Here is a 21,167-nt window from a genome sequence, read left to right as displayed (position 1 = left end):
CGACAAGCGAGTGGACGGCAGAAGAGGAGTGCTGACCGCCACCGCAGTGAGGCCCCCGTGTTTGTACCGGGGGACAGGGTCTGGCTCTCGACCCGAAACCTACCTCTCCGCTTGCCCTGCCGGAAGCTGGGTCCGCAGTGTGTAGGGCCCTTTAAAGTCCTGAGGAGGATAAACGAGGTGTGTTATCGATTACAACTCCCTTCCTATTATCGTATTAACCCCTCGTTTCATGTGTCTCTCCTCAGGCCGGTGGTAGCTGGTCCCCTGCAGGACAGTGAGGTACCGGAGGTCCCCCCCCCCGCTGGACATCGAGGGGTCCCCGGCGTACACGATCCGGGCCATTCTGGACTCAAGACGCCGGGTGAGGGGCCTGCAGTACCTCGTGGACTGGGAGGGGTACGGTCCGGAGGAGAGGTGCTGGGTACCGGTGGGGGACATCTTGGATCCCTCCATGTTGAGGGATTTCCATCGCCTCCATCCGGATCGCCCTGCGCCTCGTCCTCCGGGGCGACCTCGAGGCCGGTGTCGGCGCGCTGCGGGAGCCACGCGTCAGGGGGGGGGTACTGTCACGAGTCCGACCGAGGGTGTTTCCCTTTCCCGGGCAGGTGGCGCTCGGCGGTCGTCGTCACCGGCCTATTAGCTGCCACTGATTGTTTTTCCTTCCCCTCCTTGTATGTTGAGTGGTAGCACCTGTGAATGTTTAATTAGTTTGTCTTTATTAGACAGCCGGCCCGCCTGGTTGTTGTGCGGGATTATTTCTATGTAAACCTTCGGCTCTGTGGTATAGGCACGTGTTTAGTGTCCGGTCGGGATTGTTTCCCATTGTACATTTTGATTTCCCTGTGTTTTGGGAACGTAACGTTTTTGTGAGCACCCTGTGGTGCATTGGTGCGATTAAAAGATGCGCAGCATTGAACTCTCTGTCTCCTGCATTTGACTCCACACCCACGACACCCGGAGCATTACACTAGCGGACCAAACTGATATGACGGCTTGGTAGACAAAGGAAAGGGGCGGGGACCGCTCAAGAGCGGGAAACACATAGCTGATAACTACACTCATAGAGAATAACTACAGTAGTCTACTATAGTCTGTAACATGGTAGACAAAGGAAAGGGGTGGGGACTGCTCAAGACCGGGAGACTCATAGCTGATTACTACACTCATAGAAATCGCTAGTACTTTGAAAATGAACAACCGCTCATTTGAAAATAAATGGCAATTTACATATTTCCGAGTGTATGTCTTGTTGTCTCCCTCTGTGGTCGGCCGGTCCATCTGTTGGAGAGAGTAGACAGAAAAGTCTCTGGTTGTGTTCATAATGGATACGTCAGGCGTACCCAATGTTGTCGCATATGATTGATGTTTCGGCGGTTGCCTGTATTCTTGTCCTAGGCTTCGTACATTTCCAGCTACACACGGTTAGCTTGACGTCCTAGGATTTCTTACTTCTGTAGTGAATCGATAGTTGAACCATTTCCAGCCGTGTAGCCAATGCTCCACGCTGTATGGTCTTGTCCTTTGGTAGAGTTGTAGTGCCAACCACTTCATATTTTCTGGTCTTAGAAATGCAACCATTTGCCACCTTAGCTTACACCGTGGTTTGCGTGGTCCAGTGGCCTATAGAATTGTAGCCATCCGTCCCGGCGTTCTCTGACTTAATGTACATTTTGTCAGAAGTGAGTTTTATACTCTGTGGAAGAAGGGGCGGTTCCATGATGTAATGTCTGGCCTCACGGGGGCGTGGCCACTGACTAGTTCACTTTTTTATATGAAGAACAATTCTCATTTAGAAGGCTAACATTACATTACATTTTTTCACAAATAGTTTCATATTCATTCATTCATTTTATCCAACATCTAGATGTGAGTCTGATCATTGAAAACACAAGCAGAGATACAGTCATGTGGGTCTCCTGTCTTTCATGAGGTCACCAATTGAAACAACTTTGACAGGATTGTTCTTTAAATATCCACAGACCATTCCCACACTCTCAAAAATATAAATATTGTTTAATTATCCAAACTTCTGATTGCCCAAGTGTCTCTCTGTGTTCCACAGTTTACATTCCAACCTCGAATACAGAGCATAGGGGTATTTTACAACCGCCATAAAACAGTCCCCCCCCCCCTCTGAGAGAGAGCACACTGTAGAAAGGACCCACTGTAACCTGATCCTTCAGATCGTCACAGGAGAGTCATGACACTCCCCCTCTATGAGAGAGAGCACACTGTAGAGAGGACACACTGTAACCTGATCCTTCAGATCATCACAGGAGAGTCATGACACTCCCCCTCTATGAGAGAGAGCACACTGTAGAGAGGACACACTGTAACCTGATCCTTCAGATCATCACAGGAGAGTCATGACACTCCCCCTCTATGAGAGAGAGCACACTGTAGAGAGGACACACTGATGGTGACTGATGATGATGGTTGTGACGATGATGATATCTTCCTCATGCAGATGGACAGGGTAAAGAGCTGTTGGAGTATCGGTGGCTCCGATTGGACGACGGGACTTCTGATCAACCAATCATGATAAAGCTCTTCTCAACGTCTCAACCAGAGACACACAACAAGATACTCCCACGTAAGATAATACGCGCGTGCGCGCACACACACACACACACACACACACACACGGACTCCTCCTATACTCTACTCATGCCTCCCCTCAACTCTCTCCCTCTATCGCTCTCTCAATTCAACTTAAGGGGCTTTATTGCCTTGGGAAACATATGTTAAACATTGCCAAAGCAAGTGAAATAGATAATATACAAAAGTGAAATAAACAATAAAAATGAGCATTACACTCACAGAAGTTCCAAAAAGAATAAAGACATTACAAATCTTATATATTATGTCTGTATACAGTGTTGTAATGATGTACAAATGGTTCAAGTATAAAAGGGAAAATAAATAAACATAAATATGGGTTGTATTTACGATGGTGTTTGTGTAACGTGACTGGTTGCCGGGAAGTCAGGCGCAGGAGAGCAGAGATGGGTGATAACAGGAGAACTTTAATATCCACCCTGGCCCAAAGGCACAGGCGAGGCAGCACAAAGCACAACCACGGTAACAAGAACTGGATTAAACAAAACAAACAAACCTAGGTTATAAACAAACCAGTAGTGTAACACCTTACACAAAGAATCCACACAGACATGGGGAAACAGAGGGTAATATACATTTAGTCTGATGAGGGAATGTGAACCAGGTGTGTGGGAAAACAAGACAAAACAAATGGAAAATGAAAGGCGGAAGTCGTGACAGTTTGTTCTTCACTGGTTGCCCTTTTCTCGTGGCAACAGGTCACATATCTTGCTGCTGTGATGGAACACTGGAATTTCACCCAGTAGATATGAGAGTTTATAAAAAGTGGGTTTGTTTTCAAATTCTTTGTGTATCTGTGGAATCTGAGGGAAATATGTCTATCTAATATGGTCATACATGGAGCAGGAGGTTAGGAAGTGCAGCTCAGTTTCCACCTCATTTTGTAGGCAGTGTGCACATAGCCTGTCTTCTCTTGAGAGCAAGGCTATGCTCACTGAATCTGTACATAGTCAAAGATGTCCTTACATTTGGGTCAGTCATTCTGCCACTGTGTACAGTACAGTTGTGTTCGAAAGTTTTGAGAATGACACATTAATTTTCACAAAGTCTGCTGCCTCAATTTGTATGATTGCAATTTGCATATACTCCTGAATGTTATGAAGAGTGATCAGATGAATTGCAATTAATTGCAAAGTCCCTCTTTGCAATGCAAATGAACTGAATCCCCCAAAAACATTTCCACTGCATTTCAGCCCTGCCACAAAAGGACCAGCTGACATCATGTCAGTGATTCTCTCGTTAACACTGGTGTGAGTGTTGACAAGGACAAGGCTGGAGATCACTCTGTCATGCTGATTGAGTTCCAATAACAGACTGAAAGCTTCAAAAGGAGAGTGGTGCTTGGAATCATTGTTCTTCCTCTGTCAACCATGGTTACCTGCAAGGAAACATGTGCTGTCATCATTGCTTTGCACAAAAAGGGCTTCACAGGCAATGATATTGCTGCCAGTAAGATTGCACCTAAATCAACCATTTATCAGATCATCAAGAACTTCAAGGAGAGCGGTTCAATTGCTGTGAAGAAGCTTTCAGGGCGCCCAAGAAAGTCCAGCAAGCGCCAGGATCGTCTCCTAAAGTTGATTTAAGCTGCGGGATCGGGGCACCACCAGTACAGAGCTTGCTCAGGAATGGCAGCAGGCAGGTGTGAGTGCATCTGCACGCACAGTGAGGCAAAGTCTTTTGGAGGATGGCCTGGTGTCAAGAAGAGCAGCAAAGAAGCCACTTCTCTCCAGGAAAAACATCAGGGAGAGACTGATATTCTGCAAAAGGTACAGAGATTGGACTGCTGAGGACTGGGGTAAAGTCATTTTCTCTGATGAATTCCCTTTCCGATTGTTTGGGGCATTTGGAAAAAAGCTTGTCCGGAGAAGACAAGGTGAGAGCTACCAACAGTCCTGTGTCATGCCAACAGTAAAGCATCCTAAGACCATTCATGTGTGGGGTTGCTTCTCAGCCAAGGGAGTGGGCTCACTCACAATTTGCCTAAGAACACAGCCATGAATAAAGAATGGTACCAACACATCCTCCGAGAGCAACTTCTCCCAACCACCCAGGAACAGTTTGGTGACGAACAATGTCTTTTCCAGCATGATGGAGCACCTTGTCATAATGTAAAAGTGATAACTAAGTGGCTCGGCAGCAAACTTTGTGGAAATTAATATTTGTGTCATTCTCAAAACTGTACACTCTGTTTAGGGCCAAATAGCATTCTAGTTTGCTCAGTTTTTTTTGTTAATTACTTGACACATTGGAAAGAATATTATTTTTGTTTTCTCATGATTTGGTTGGTTCTAATTGTGTTGCTGTCCTGGGGCTCTGTGGGGTCTGTTGTGTTTGTGAACAGAGCCCTAGGACCAGCTTGCTTAGGGGGCTCTCCTCCAGGTTCATCTCTCTGTAGGTGATGGCTTTGTTATGGAAGGTTTGGGAATCACTTCCTTTTAGATGGTTGTAGAATTTAACGGCTCTTTTCTGGATTTTGATCATTAGTATCGGAAAAATTCTGCTCTGCATTATTTGGTGTTTTACATTGCATGCAGAATTCTGCAAAAAAAATCCAGTCTCAATTTGGTGTTTGTCCCATTTGGTGAATGCTTGGTTGGTAAGCGGACCCCAGACATCACAACCATAAAGGGCAATGGGTTCTATAACTGATTATTTATCTTTCTCTGTGTTTCTCTGTGTCTCTGTAGTATCCGTAGTGGTGTGTACCAGACTCCAGATGGTCGGAGATTCATCCTGCTGTTACCTCACCAACACTACCTACACACAGATCTACTGCACAGGTAACACACACACACACACACGCTACCTACAAACTACGAGCACACAGCTCAGACACCCATGCACACCCCACAAGACACCCATGCACACCCCACAAGACACCCATGCACACCCCACAAGACACCCATGCACACCCCACAAGACACCCATGCACACCCCACAAGACACCCATGCACACCCCACAAGACACCCATGCACACCCCACAAGACATGCCACCAGAGGTCTCTTCACAGTCCCCAAGTCCAGAACAGACTATGGGAGGCGCACAGTACTACATAGAGCCATGACACACATGTACATGATATACATGATAGTGGAGTAGGGGCCTGAGGGCACATACTTAATGTGCTGTGAATGTATTGTAATGTTTTTAAAATTGTATAACTGCCTTCATGTTGCTGGACCCCAGGAAGAGTAGCTGCTGCCTTGGCAGGAACTAATGGGGATCCATAATAAACCCCAGGAAGAGTAGCTGCTGCCTTGGCAGGAACTAATGGGGATCCATAATAAACCCCAGGAAGGGTAGCTGCTGCCTTGACAGGAACTAATGGGGATCCATAATAAACCCCAGGAAGAGTAGCTGCTGCCTTGGCAGGAACTAATGGGGATCCATAATAAACCCCAGGAACAGTAGCTGCTGCCTTGACAGGAACTAATGGGGATCCATAATAAACCCCAGGAAGAGTAGCTGCTGCCTTGGCAGGAACTAATGGGGATCCATAATAAACCCCAGGAAGAGTAGCTGCTGCCTTGGCAGGAACTAATGGGGATCCATAATAAACCCCAGGAAGAGTAGCTGCTGCCTTGGCAGGTACTAATGGGGATCCATAATAAACCCAGGAAGAGTAGCTGCTGCCTTGGCAGGTACTAATGGGGATCCATAATAAACCCCAGGAAGAGTAGCTGCTGCCTTGGCAGGAACTAATGGGGATCCATTATACACCTCAGGAAGAGTAGGTGCTGCCTTGGCAGGAACTAATGGGGATCCATAATAAACCCCAGGAAGAGTAGCTGCTGCCTTGGCAGGTACTAATGGGGATCCATAATAAACCCCAGGAACAGTAGCTGCTGCCTTGACAGGAACTAATGGGGATCCATAATAAACCCCAGGAACAGTAGCTGCTGCCTTGACAGGAACTAATGGGGATCCATAATAAACCCCAGGAACAGTAGCTGCTGCCTTGACAGGAACTAATGGGGATCCATAATAAACCCCAGGAAGAGTAGCTGCTGCCTTGGCAGGAACTAATGGGGATCCATAATAAACCCCAGGAAGAGTAGCTGCTGCCTTGGCAGGAACTAATGGGGATCCATAATAAACCCCAGGAAGAGTAGCTGCTGCCTTGGCAGGTACTAATGGGGATCCATAATAAACCCAGGAAGAGTAGCTGCTGCCTTGGCAGGTACTAATGGGGATCCATAATAAACCCCAGGAAGAGTAGCTGCTGCCTTGGCAGGAACTAATGGGGATCCATTATACACCTCAGGAAGAGTAGGTGCTGCCTTGGCAGGAACTAATGGGGATCCATAATAAACCCCAGGAAGAGTAGCTGCTGCCTTGGCAGGTACTAATGGGGATCCATAATAAACCCCAGGAACAGTAGCTGCTGCCTTGACAGGAACTAATGGGGATCCATAATAAAGCCCAGGAACAGTAGCTGCTGCCTTGACAGGAACTAATGGGGATCCATAATAAACCCCAGGAACAGTAGCTGCTGCCTTGACAGGAACTAATGGGGATCCATAATAAACCCCAGGAAGAGTAGCTGCTGCCTTGGCAGGAACTAATGGGGATCCATAATAAATACAAATACTCACACACTACCTACACACACATAAACACATGCGCACACACACAGGTCTACTGTACTGGTAACACACATTCCCAGTTCTTGATGCTGATTGGTTAACCTCTAGGTTCTGGCCACCACTCAGTGATGCCCTACAGGAAGCTCCACCCAGTGCGTCAGTTTGTCCGATGGCTGCGGAGCGTGGATGACAGACAGGTGCTGAGCAGGGCTGTGGTTGGTGGATACTTCATCTACCCGCCCCCTCCCGTCTCCCTGGAAGCCTACATGAAGAACAGAAAAGGTATGACTGAGTTTCTACTTTATCCAGGTTAGTTGACTGTAAATTCAGCAAAAAAGGCCCTTTTTCAGGACTCTGTCTTTCAAAGATAATTAGTAAAAATCCAAATAACTTCACAGATCTTCATTGTAAAGGGTTTAAACACCGTTTCCCATGATTGTTCAATGAACCATAAACAATGAATGAACATGCACCTGTGGAACGGTCATTAAGACACTAACAACTTACAGACGATAGGCACTCACAAAAGAGGCCTTACTACTGACTCTGATAAACACCAAAAGAAAGATGCCCAGGATCCATGTTCATCTGCGTGAACGTGTCTTAGGCATGCTGCAAGGAGGCATGAGGACTGCAGATGTGGCCAGGGCAATACATTGCAATGTCCTGAGGCTATATACAGGGGGTACTGGTACAGAGTCAATGTGGAGGCAATATACAGGTTATTACGGTACAGAGTCAATGTGGAGGCTATATACAGGGGGTACCGGTACAGAGTCAATGTGGAGACTATATACAGGGGGTACCGGTACAGAGTCAATGTGGAGGCTATATACAGGGGGTACCGGTACAGAGTCAATGTGGAGGCTATATACAGGGGGTACCGGTACAGAGTCAATGTGGAGACTATATACAGGGGGTACCGGTACAGAGTCAATGTGGAGGCTATATACAGGGGGTACTGGTACAGAGTCAATGTGGAGGCAATATACAGGTTATTACGGTACAGAGTCAATGTGGAGGCTATATACAGTGGGTACCGGTACAGAGTCTATGTGGAGGCTATATACAGGGGGTACCGGTACAGAGTCAATGTGGAGGCTATATACAGGGGGTACTGGTACAGAGTCAATGTGGAGGCTATATACAGGGGGTACCGGTACAGAGCCAATGTGGAGACTATATACAGGGGGTACCGGTACAGAGTCAATGGGGAGGATATATACAGGGGGTGCCGGTACATAGTCAATTTGGAGGCTATATACAGGGGGTACTGGTACAGAGTCAATGTGGAGGCTATATACAGGGGGTACCGGTACAGAGTCAATGTGGAGTCTATATACAGGGGGTACTGGTACACAGTCAATGTGGAGGCTATATACAGGGGGTACCAGTACAGAGTCAGTGTGCGGGGGCACCGGTTAGTCAAGGTAATTGAGGTAATATGTACATGTAGGTAGAGTTAAAGGGACTATGCATAGATAATAAGCAGCGTAAAAGAGGGGGTGTGGGGGGGCACACGTTGCAAATAGTCCGGGTAGCCATTTGTTTACCTGTTCAGGAGTCTTATTTCTTGCGGGTAAAAACTGTTGAGAAGCCTTTTTGTCCTAGACTTGGCACTCCGGTACCACTTGCCATGCGGTAGTAGAGAGAACAGTCTATGACTGGAGTGGTTTGAGGTCTTTGACATTTTATTGGCTTTCCTCTGACACCACCTGGTGTAGAGGTCCTGGATGGCAGGAAGCTTGGCCCCAGTGATGTACTGGGCCGTACGCACTACCCTCTGTTGTGCTTTGCGGTTGGAGGCCGAGCAGTTGTCATACCAGGCAGTGATGCTCTCGATGGTAGATACCCCCAAGCTAAAAGACTCCTGAACAGGTAACCAATGGTTACCCGGACTATTTGCATTGTGTACCTCCCCCCTCCTTTATGCTACTGCTACTCTCTGTTCATCATATATGCATAGTCACTTTAGGCATATCTACATGTACATGCTACCTAAATCGGCCTGAATAACTGTAACTTTAGGCATATCTACATGTACATGCTACCTCAATCAGCCTGAATAACTGTCAGAATGGAGCCTTGCAACTCTTTTTTTCAATTGTCTTTTCACTGTTGTTGTTTTCACTGTAAGGTCTGACCTGTTGTATTCGGCTCACGTGACAAATAAACTTTGATGTCTTAATTAGCTTACTCTTGATTTCCAGCTCATAGATACAGCACCAGTCAAACGTTTGGACACCTACTCATTCCAGGGTTTTTCTTTATTTTTACTATCTTCTACATTGTAGAATAATAGTGAAGACATCAAAACAATGAAATAACACATATGGGAATCATGTAGTAACCAAAAAAGTGTTAAACAAATCAACATATATTTGAGATTCTTCAAAGTTGCCACCCTTTACCTTGATGTCAGCTTTACACACGTTTATATTTGTGTTCAGGTCTTCTGTTTCTTACTGTGTGTGTAGGGGAACTAGGCCTGCTGAGAGGGGCGGAGCTAAAGTGGGAGGTGGAGCGACTTCAGTACAGAGAGAGACGTAGCTTCTGTATCCAGGCAACCATCACCATGGTTACTCACTGCCATAGAGGAAAGGTAACTAACACACTTCCCAGGACCACCCGTAAAATGTACGCATTCATGATTAAGTTGCTTTGGATAAAAAGGTCTGCTAAATGGTCTTTGTTATTCAGGTGGTTGGTTCACCCATTCCTACAGTATGGGGAGGGGTAAGGGTTAGGGGTTAGGGTTAGGAGGGGTTAGGAGGGGTTAGGGTTAGGAGGGGTTAGGAGGGGTTAGGATTAGGGCTAGGGTTGGGGCTAGGGGTTAGGGGAGGTTAGGGGTTGGGGTTAGGGTTGGGATTAGGGTTAGGGGTTAGGGGGGTTAGGGGTTGGGGTTAGGAGGGTTTGGGGGGTTAGGGATTAGGGTTAGGGGTTGGGGTTAGGGGTTAAGGTTGGGGTTAGGGGGGTTAGGGGTTAGGGTTAGGGGTTGGGGTTGGGATTAGGGTTAGGGTTGGGATTAGGGTTAGGATTAGGGTTAGGGTTGGGATTAGGGTTAGGGTTGGGGTTAGGGGTTAGGGGTTAGGGGGGTTAGGGATTAGGGTTAGGGGGGTTAGGGTTAGGGGTTAGGGGTTAGGGTTAGGGGGGTTAGGGATTAGGGTTAAGGGTTAGGGGTTAAGGTTGGGGTTAGGGGTTGGGGTTAGGAGGGTTAGGGGTTAGGGATTAGGGTTAAGGGTTAGGGGTTAAGGTTGGGGTTAGGGGGGTTAGGGTTAAGGGTTAGGGGTTAAGGTTGGGGTTAGGGTTAGGGTTAGGAGGGTTAGGGATTAGGGTTAGGGGGGTTAGGGATTAGGGTTAAGGGTTAGGGGTTAAGGTTGGGGTTAGGGTTAGGGGGGTTAGGGATTAGGGTTAAGGGTTAGGGGTTAGGGTTAGGAGGGTTAGGGGTTAGGGATTAGGGTTAAGGGTTAGGGGTTAAGGTTGGGGTTAGGGGGGTTAGGGATTAGGGTTAAGGTTTAGGGGTTAAGGTTGGGGTTGGGGTTAGGGTTAGGGGGGTTAGGGATTAGGGTTAAGGGTTAGGGGTTAAGGTTGGGGTTAGGGTTAGGGGTTGGGGTTAGGAGGGTTAGGGGTTAGGGATTAGGGTTAAGGTTGGGGTTAGGGTTAGGGGGGTTAGGGATTAGGGTTAAGGTTAGGGGGGTTAGGGATTAGGGTTAAGGGTTAGGGGTTAAGGTTGGGGTTAGGGTTAGGGGTTAACATGACCTTTATGAAATATAAAGCCTCTATTGTCTTTTTTTTTACATAAATGCTTCAAAATTCACAACAAGTGACGTTAACTGATTTAAGATTATCTCCTAAAACAAAACGTAAATTATCTCCTAAGCCTGTGTTTTCTACGGACCTTATTTTCAGTGTTTATCCCCCTAAATAACAAAAAAAAAACTACATTTCCCCATAGGCTTTGTCTAACCATGGTGGAGTTGGTGCCTACAAAAAGAAGCCATTATTGCTCTTATTTAGTTAGAACATACAGACTATCATTCTGTCTCCTTTAGGAAGACCAGTGTCTAGTGTGGACAGACAGACCTGCTGCTTTCTCTCCTCGTATATATCCCTCCTCTCCTCGTATCTCTCCCTCCTCCCCGCGTATCTCTCCCTCCTCCCCGCGTATCTCTCCCTCCTCCCCGCGTATCTCTCCCTCCTCCCCGCGTATCTCTCCCTCCTCTCCTCGAATCTCTCCCTCCTCCCCTTGTATCTCTCCCTCCTCTCCTCGTATGTCTCCCTCCTCCCCTCGTATCTCTCCCTCCTCTCCTCGTATCTCTCCCTCCTCTCCTCGTATCTCTCCCTCCTCCCCTCGTATCTCTCCCTCCTCTCCTCGTATCTCTCCCTCCTCTCCTCGTATCTCTCCCTCCTCCGCTCGTATCTCTCCCTCCTCCGCTCGTATCTCTCCCTCCTCCGCTCGTATCTCTCCCTCCTCCGCTCGTATCTCTCCCTCCTCCCCTCGTATCTCTCCCTCCTCTCCTCGTATCTCTCCCTCCTCTCCTCGTATCTCTCCCTCCTCCCCTCGTATCTCTCCCTCCTCCCCTCGTATCTCTCCCTCCTCTCCTCGTATCTCTCCCTCCTCTCCTCGTATCTCTCCCTCCTCTCCTCGTATGTCTCCCTCCTCCCCTCGTCTCCCTCCCTCCTCTCCAGGCTCGTCGATCAAATTGAGTCCCAGGCTTCTGATGCTGAGAGCAGGGTAAGACGCACACTGCTGTATAGAGTAATGGGGTTGGTTGTTATTATGTATATATCATCACACTGCTGTATAGAGTAATGGGGTTGGTTGTTATTATGTATATATCATCACACTGCTGTATAGAGTAATGGGGTTGGTTGTTATTATGTACATATTATCACACTGCTGTATAGAGTAATGGGGTTGGTTGTTATTATGTACATATTATCACACTGCTGTATAGAGTTATGGGGTTGGTTGTTATTATGTATATATTATTACGCTGGTGTATAGAGTAATGGGGTTGGTTGTTATTATGTACATATTATCACACTGCTGTATAGAGTAATGGGGTTGGTTGTTATTATGTATATATTATCACACTGCTGTATAGAGTAATGGGGTTGGTTGTTATTATGTATATATTATTACACTGCTGTATAGAGTAATGGGGTTGGTTGTTATTATGTACATATTATCACACTGCTGTATAGAGTAATGGGGTTGGTTGTTATTGTGTATATATTATTGTGTGTTATGGGTTAGGTGTTATTATGTATATATTATTGTGTGTTGTAGGTTAGGACTCAGCAACGGTAAATCCCCAAAGAGAAAACTTTTCAGCAGTGCTGGACCCCCCAGGAAGAGGTGTGTAAATATATAGTCTGTGTATATATAGTGTGTGCATATACAGTGGGGAGAACAAGTATTTGATACACTGCTGATTTTGCAGGTTTTCCTACTTACAAAGCATGTAGAGGTCTGTAATTTTTATCATAGGTACACTTCAACTGTGAGAGACGGAATATAAAACAAAAATCCAGAAAATCACATTGTATGATTTTTCAGTAATTAATTTGCAAAGAAAAAGCCATTTCGCAGGCCAATAAAAATGAAGATTAAGATGGGAAAAAGAACACAGACACTGGACAGAGGAATTCTGCCAGCATCCCGGAGTCACCTCTTCACTGTTGACGTTGAGACTGGACAGAGGAACTCTGCCTAGAAGGGCCAGCATCCCGGAGTCACCTCTTCACTGTTGACGTTGAGACTGGACAGAGGAACTCTGCCTAGAAGGGCCAGCATCCCGGAGTCACCTCTTCACTGTTGACGTTGAGACTGGACAGAGGAACTCTGCCTAGAAGGGCAGCATCCTGGAGTCACCTCTTCACTGTTGACGTTGAGACTGGACAGAGGAACTCTGCCTAGAAGGGCAGCATCCCGGAGTCGCCTCTTCACTGTTGACGTTGAGACTGGACAGAGGAACTCTGCCTAGAAGGCCAGCATCCCGGAGTCGCCTCTTCACTGTTGACGTTGAGACTGGACAGAGGAACTCTGCCTAGAAGGGCAGCATCCTGTAGTCTCCTCTTCACTGTTGACGTTGAGACTGGTGTTCAGGGCATTCAGAAAGTATTCAGACCACTTGACTTTTTCTACATTTTGATACTTTACAGCCTTATTCTAAAATGGATTAAATTGTTTTTGTTCCTCATCAATCTACACACAATACCCCAAAACGCAAAAACAGGTTTTTAGATTTTTTTGCATATGTATTAAAAATAAACTGAAACATCACATTTACGTTTTTATTTTATTTCACTAAGTTAGTTAACCTCTCTTGGATTTGTGGGACGGTAGCGTCCCACCCCGCCAACAGCCAGTGAACGTGCAGGATGCCAAATTCAAAACAAAATCTCATAATTAAAATTCCTCAAGCATACAAGAATTTTACACCATTTTAAAGATAATTCTCATTAATCCAGCCGCAATGTCTGATTTCAAAACCCTTTACAGCGAAAGCACCACAAACGATTGTTAGGTCACCACCAAGTCATAGAAAAACAGCCATTTTTCCAGCCAAAGAGAGGAGTTACAAAAAGCAGAAATGGAGATAAAATGAATCACTAACCTTTGATGATCTTCATCAGATGACACTCATAGGACTTCATGTTACACAATACATGTATGTTTTGTTCGATAAAGTGCATATTTATATCAAAATCTAATTTTACATTGGTGCGTTACGTTCAGTAGTTCTAAAACATGCAGTGATTTTGCAGAGAGCCACATCAATTTACAGAAATACTCATCATAAATGTTGATGAAAATACAAGTGTTATACATGGAATTAGAGATATACTTCTCCTTAAGAACAAATTCTTATTTACAATGACAGCCTACCAAAAGGAAAAAGACCTCCTACGGGGAGGGAGGCATTAAGAATATAGATATAAATACAGGACAAAACACACATCACAACACTACATATAAGACAACAACATAGCAAGGCAGCAACACATGACAACAACACTGTAGCAACACAGTATGGCACAAACATTATTATGCACAGACACCAGCACAAAGGGCAAGAAGGTAGAGACAAAAATACATCACGCGACGCGTGCTTTGTTGAAGCACCTCTGGCAGCGATTACAATGTGCTTAGGTTCGTTGTCCTTTTGGAAGGTGAACCTTCGCCCCAGTCTGAGATCCTGAGCGTAACCCTTTGTTGAAGCACCTCTGGCAGGGATTACAATGTGCTTAGGTTCGTTGTCCTTTTGGAAGGTGAACCTTCGCCCCAGTCTGAGATCCTGAGCGTAACCCTTTGTTGAAGCACCTCTGGCAGGGATTACAATGTGCTTAGGTTCGTTGTCCTTTTGGAAGGTGAACCTTCGCCCCAGTCTGAGATCCTGAGCGCACTGGAGCAGGTTTTCATCAAGGATCTCCCTGTACTTTTCTCTGTTCATCTTTCCATCGATCCTGACTAGTCTCCCAGTTCCTGCTGCTTAAAAACATACCCACAGCATAATGCTGCCACCACCATGCTTCACCGTAGGGATGGTGCCAGGTTTCCTCCAGATGTGACACTTGGCATTCTGGATGGTTTGTCCTTCTGGAACATTCTCCTATCTCCACAGAGGAACTCTGGAGCAAGGGTTCTCGCTCAGACCAAGCCCCTTCTCTTCTCCCCCGGTTGCTCAGTTTGGCCGGGCGGTCAGCTCTAGGAAGAGTCTTGGTGTTTCCAAACTTCTTCCATTTAAGAATGATGGAGGCCACTGTGTTCTTGGGGACCTTCAATGCTGCAGACATTGTTTGGTACCCGTCTCCAGATCTGTGCCTCAACACAATCCTGTCTCGGACCTCTACAGACAATTCCTTCGACCTCATGTCTTGGTTTTTGCTCTGACATGCACTGTCAACTGTGGGACCTTATATGGACAGGTGTGTGCCTTTTCAAATCATGTCCAATCAATTGAATTTACCACAGGTGGACTCCAATCAAGTTGCAGAAACATTGAGTCTCATAGCAAAGGATCTGAATACTTATGTAAATAAGGTATTTCTGTGTTTATTTTGTTATTTAGGGGTATTTTATGTAGATTGATGAGGGAAAACATTTTAATCGGTTTTAGAATAAGGCTGTAACAGAACAAAATGTGGAATAAGTCAAGGGATATGAATACTTTTCTAATGCACTGTGTATTTATTGTGTGTGTGTGTGTGTGTCTCTCACCTGTTCTCTGCAGACTGACTCTAGGGACCCATCCAGAGGAGGAGACCGACACAGGAACAGGTCAGACTGATTAGTAATGTAGTAGTACACAGGTCAGACTGATTAGTAATGTAGTAGTACACAGGTCAGACTGATTAGTAATGCAGTAGTGCACATGTCAGACTGATTAGTAATGCAGTAGTACACAGGTCAGACTGATTAGTAATGCAGTAGTATGCAGGTCAGACTGATTAGTAATGTAGTAGTACACAGGTCAGACTGATTAGTAATGCAGTAGTACACATGTCAGACTGATTAGTAATGCAGTAGTATGCAGGTCAGACTGATTAGTAATGCAGTAGTACACAGGTCAGACTGATTAGTAATGCAGTAGTACACAGGTCAGACTGATTAGTAATGCAGTAGTACACAGGTCAGACTGATTAGTAATGTAGTAGTACAGATGTCAGACTGATTAGTAATGCAGTAGTACAGATGTCAGACTGATTAGTAATGTAGTAGTACACATGTCAGACTGATTAGTAATGCAGTAGTATGCAGGTCAGACTGATTAGTAATGTAGTAGTGCACATGTCAGACTGATTAGTAATGCAGTAGTACACAGGTCAGACTGATTAGTAATGCAGTAGTACACAGGTCAGACTGATTAGTAATGCAGTAGTACACAGGTCAGACTGATTAGTAATGCAGTAGTACACATGTCAGACTGATTAGTAATGTAGTAGTATACAGGTCAGACTGATTAGTAATGTAGTAGTACACAGGTCAGACTGATTTTAGAGGAACAGAACCCGGTAGTAATGATGTAGTAAGGTTGTAGTAGTGTTGTAGTAAAATTGTAGTTGTAACATGTCTCAAAGGGCAGTCTGTAGTAAGGTTGTAGTAGTCTTGTAGTAGTGTTGTAGTAAGGTTGTAGTAGTGTTGTAGTAAAGTTGTAGTTGTAACATGTCTGTAGTAAGGTTGTAGTAGTAACATGTCTCAAAGGGCAGTCTGTAGTAAGGTTGTAGTAGTCTTGTAGTAGTGTTGTAGTAAGGTTGTAGTAGTGTTGTAGTAGTGTTGTAGTAAAGTTGTAGTTGTAACATGTCTGTAGTAAGGTTGTAGTAGTGTTGTAGTAATGTTGTAGTTGTAACATGTCTCAAAGGGCAGTCTGTAGTACGGTTGTAGTAGTGTTGTAGTAAGGTTGTAGTAGTGTTGTAGTAAAGTTGTAGTTGTAACATGTCTGTAGTAAGGTTGTAGTAGTGTTGTAGTAATGTTGTAGTTGTAACATGTCTCAAAGGGCAGTCTGTAGTAAGGTTGTAGTAGTGTTGTAGTAAAGTTGTAGTTGTAACATGTCTGTAGTAAGGTTGTAGTAATGTTGTAGTTGTAACATGTCTCAAAGGGCAGTCTGTAGTAAGGTTGTAGTAAAGTTGTAGTTGTAACATGTCTGTAGTAAGGTTGTAGTAAGGTTGTAGTAAAGTTGCAGTTGTAACATGTCTGTAGTAAGGTTGTAGTAAGGTTGTAGTAGTGTTGTAGTAAAGTTGTAGTTGTAACATGTCTCAAAGGGCAGTCGATAAATGGGCTGGACGATAAATCCATATCAATAATTATCGAGGTAATTACTTCCCTCAATAACCAAATAAAAATGTTTAGATTCATTTTTCGATAATGTCGATATAGAATAATTAGGTACAGCAGTCCATTTCACCTCTGACGCAGCAGGAAGGTGCGGAGAAGTGACAAGAGGCACGTGGAGAGATATATGCCCACTAAAAACCACTTAGCACCTCGAGTGATGGAGTAGCCACTATTAACCACTAAATGAGTGATGGAGTAGTCTCTATTAACCACTAAATGAGTGATGGAGTAGTCTCTATTAACCACTAAATGAGTGATGGAGTAGCCTCTATTAACCACTAAATGAGTGATGGAGTAGACACTATTAACCACTAAATGAGTGGTGGCTGTATCAGAGGGCAGTCTGTAGTAACAGTGTAGTTGTAACATCTCTCTGTCAGAGGGCAGTCTGTAACATCTCTCTGTCAGAGGGCAGTCTGTAGTAACAGTGTAGTTGTGACATCTCTCTGTCAGAGGGCAGTCTGTGGGAAGCTTCCATGGAGTTCCTGGAGACCAACTATGATGAAGATGAGGATGATGATGATCAGGCCTTCCTCACGGCCCCCTCCTCTCCTGTCTCGTTGTTGGGTGGGTGTCGGCTGGGCCTGGCTCGCGTTGCCATGGAGACGGTGCCCCTACAGTACTGCCCGGCGTCCAGGGAGGAACAGGCGGTTGCCGTGGAGATGCAGACAGGAGAGTTCCAGAACCTTCGGTGTTGTAGAAGTCTCGAGAACTACAGCCCTACAGTGAGCTACACCCAGACTGGACACTACACACTCACACTCAGAGGTACACACATGTACATGGTTTTGATTCATTTACATTTAAATTGCTCCCTTGCAAAATAGGTTTCTTTCCCTGGTTAAATGATTCATCCCTCACACCTTCCTAACTTCCCTCCCTCTGTCTCTCCATCCCTCCATCTCTGTCTCTGTCTCTCCATCCCTCCATCCCTGTCTCTGTCTCTCCATCCCTCCATCCCTGTCTTTGTCTCTCCATCCCTCCATCCCTGTCTCTGTCTCTGCGTCTCTGTCTCTGCGTCTCTGTCTCTGCGTCTCTGTCTCTCTGTCTCTGTCTCTCTGCCTCTCCATCTGTCTCTCTGTCTCTGTCTCTCCGTCTCTCTCTCTCTCCATCCCTCCATCTGTCTCTGTCTCTCCATCCCTGTCTCTGTCTCTCCATCCCTCCATCTCTGTCTCTGTCTCTCCATCCCTCCATCTGTCTCTGTCTCTCCATCCCTCCATCTGTCTCTGTCTCTCCATCCCTCCATCTCTCTCTGTCTCTCCATCCCTCCATCTCTCTCTGTCTCTCCATCCCTCCATCTCTCTGTCTCTCCATCCCTCCATCTCTCTGTCTCTCCATCCCTCCATCTCTCTGTCTCTCCATCCCTCCATCTCTCTAGCTTTATCTGACGGGGTGGTGGTCGATGCAGTGTTCCTACCTGGTAGCTCTGCCACCAGCGCCCCTACAGGCCCCTCCTCTCCACATGGCCCCTCCCACTCCGACCACTGGTTCACCATCCTGACACACGGAGGCTTTTCACCACACACCCCTCCACCTGCACCAGGTAACACACACAGCTGCACTTGATAACACACACCTGCACCTGATAACACACACCTCCACCTGGTAACACGCACCTCCACCTGGTAACACGCACCTCCACCTGGTAACACGCACCTCCACCTGGTAACACACACCTCCACCTGGTAACACGCACCTCCACCTGGTAACACACACCTCCACCTGGTAACACACACCTCCACCTGGTAACACACACCTCCACCTGGTAACACACACCTCCACCTGGTAACACACACCTCCACCTGATAACACACACCTCCACCTGATAACACACACCTCCACCTGGTAACACACACCTCCACCTGCACCAGGTAACACACAAACCTCCACCTGCACCTGATAACACACACCTCCACCTGCACCAGGTAACAGACACACCTCCACCTCCACGTGTTAACACACACCTCCACTTGTTAACACACACCTCCACCTGTTAACACACACCTCCACCTGGTAACACACACCTCCACCTGGTAACACACACCTCCACCTGGTAACACACACCTCCACCTAGTAACACACACCTCCACCTAGTAACACACACCTCCACCTAGTAACACACACCTCCACCTAGTAACACACACCTCCACCTAGTAACACACACCTCCACCTAGTAACACACACCTCCTCCTCCACCTGGTAACAAACACCTCCACCTGGTAACAAACACCTCCACCTCCACCTGATAACACACACCTCCACCAGATAACACACACCTCCACCTGGTAACACACACCTCCACCTGGTAACACACACCTCCACCTGGTAACACACACCTCCACCTGGTAACACACAGCTCCTCCTCCACCTGGTAACAAACACCTCCACCTGATAACACACCCCTCCACCTGGTAACACACCCCTCCACCTGGTAACACACCCCTCCACCAGATAACACACACCTCCACCTGGTAACACACACCTCCACCTGGTAACACACACCTCCACCTGGTAACACACACCTCCACCTGGTAACACACACCTCCACCTGGTCACACACAGCTCCTCCTCCACCTGGTAACAAACACCTCCACCTGATAACACACCCCTCCACCTGGTAACACACACCTCCACCAGGTAACACACACCTCCACCAGGTAACACACACCTCCACCTGGTAACACACACCTCCACCTGGTAACACACACCTCCACCTGGGAACACACACCTCCACCTGGTAACACACACCTCCACCTGGTAACACACACCTCCACCTGGTAACACACACACCTCCACCGGATAACACACACCTCCACCTGGTAACACACACCTCCACCTCCACCTGATAACACACACCTCCACCTGGTAACACAGACCTCCACCTGATAACACACACCATAATAATGATTACTATCCTCTTTCGTCCTATCCTAGCGGATCTGATCGCAACGGCCTCCCAGCTGGCCAATCAGAGGCTTGTGTGTGTTCTGGAGTTGTGTCTACTGGGAGGAGACAGATTGGAGGTGGTCCTGAGTAGAGCCTTCCCTCTGAGAGACTGACCTCTTCATCATGCGTCATATTCAAGTCTAATCTACTGTATGTGGGAGTCAACTAAATGTTTGGCATTATTTGATCTTAGCAAATCACACGATTGTAAGGTGTGGCTCCGAATCAAGAAACGTGCAGAGTGGGAGATGATTGGTTAAAGAAAAGCCAATTCGAAGCCTTTCTTGCTGATTTTCTATTGGTGACAGAATTTTTCCCTGACTTTTTCTATTGGTGAGTGAAGATGGCTTTTGTTCACGAGACTTTCCATGGAAGGAGAAAAGAGGAAGGAGGAACGACAATACTAAAAGACTAAAACACACTTCCTTTCTCTCTCTGACACACACACACTCACACACGCCCTTTCTCTCTCTGACACACACACACACACACACCCTTTCTCTCTCTGACACACACACACACTCTCACACACACACCTGACTGTGCATTGTAAAGCCAGCTATTTTATGTTGTTTGAAACCGTGTTTTACAGGTGAAGGCTTAATAAAGTAAGTACTATGTATTAGGGTTACTAACAGGGTTAATAAACAGTAGGGTTACTAACAGGGTTAATGAACAGTAGGGTTATTAACAGGGTTAATAAACAGTAGGGTTATTAACAGGGTTAATAAACAGTAGGGTTATTAACAGGGTTAATAAACAGTAGGGTTATTAACAGGGTTAATAAACAGTAGGGTTATTAACAGGGTTAATAAACAGTAGGGTTACTAACAGGGTTAATAAACAGTAGGGTTGTTAACAGGGTTAATGAACAGTAGGGTTGTTAACAGGGTTAATGAACAGTAGGGTTGTTAACAGGGTTAATGAACAGTAGGGTTGTTAACAGGGTTAATGAACAGTTGGGTTGTTAACAGGGTTAATGAACAGTTGGGTTGTTAACAGGGTTAATGAACAGTAGGGTTGTTAACAGGGTTAATGAACAGTAGGGTTGTTAACAGGGTTAATGAACAGTAGGGTTGTTAACAGGGTTAATGAACAGTAGGGTTGTTAACAGGGTTAATGAACAGTAGGGTTACTAACAGGGTTAATGAACAGTAGGGTTACTAACAG

General features: G+C 46.0%; 1 protein-coding gene across 1 annotated transcript in view; it reads left to right on the top strand.

Moving 5' to 3' along the window:
• LOC139416997 (RPA-related protein RADX) overlaps window positions 1–20,418 on the top strand; it is a 46,670-nt gene extending 26,252 nt beyond the window's left edge. The window contains exons 7-17 of the mRNA XM_071166229.1: window positions 2,468–2,593; window positions 5,310–5,402; window positions 7,319–7,492; window positions 9,688–9,812; window positions 11,263–11,418; window positions 11,485–11,945; window positions 12,504–12,572; window positions 15,451–15,497; window positions 17,505–17,819; window positions 18,430–18,594; window positions 19,986–20,418. Coding sequence (XP_071022330.1) covers window positions 2,468–2,593; window positions 5,310–5,402; window positions 7,319–7,492; window positions 9,688–9,812; window positions 11,263–11,418; window positions 11,485–11,945; window positions 12,504–12,572; window positions 15,451–15,497; window positions 17,505–17,819; window positions 18,430–18,594; window positions 19,986–20,110 — 1,856 coding nt within the window. The 3' untranslated portion in view covers window positions 20,111–20,418. The remainder of the gene's footprint in view (window positions 1–2,467; window positions 2,594–5,309; window positions 5,403–7,318; window positions 7,493–9,687; window positions 9,813–11,262; window positions 11,419–11,484; window positions 11,946–12,503; window positions 12,573–15,450; window positions 15,498–17,504; window positions 17,820–18,429; window positions 18,595–19,985) is intronic.
• The last annotated feature ends 749 nt before the right edge of the window (window positions 20,419–21,167 follow it).

This window comes from Oncorhynchus clarkii, chromosome 9 (assembly GCF_045791955.1).
Source record: "Oncorhynchus clarkii lewisi isolate Uvic-CL-2024 chromosome 9, UVic_Ocla_1.0, whole genome shotgun sequence".
Taxonomy (NCBI): Eukaryota; Metazoa; Chordata; class Actinopteri; order Salmoniformes; family Salmonidae; genus Oncorhynchus; species Oncorhynchus clarkii.
The sequence above is the reverse complement of the archived record's forward strand: the minus strand, read 5'-3'. Positions and strand labels throughout refer to the sequence as shown.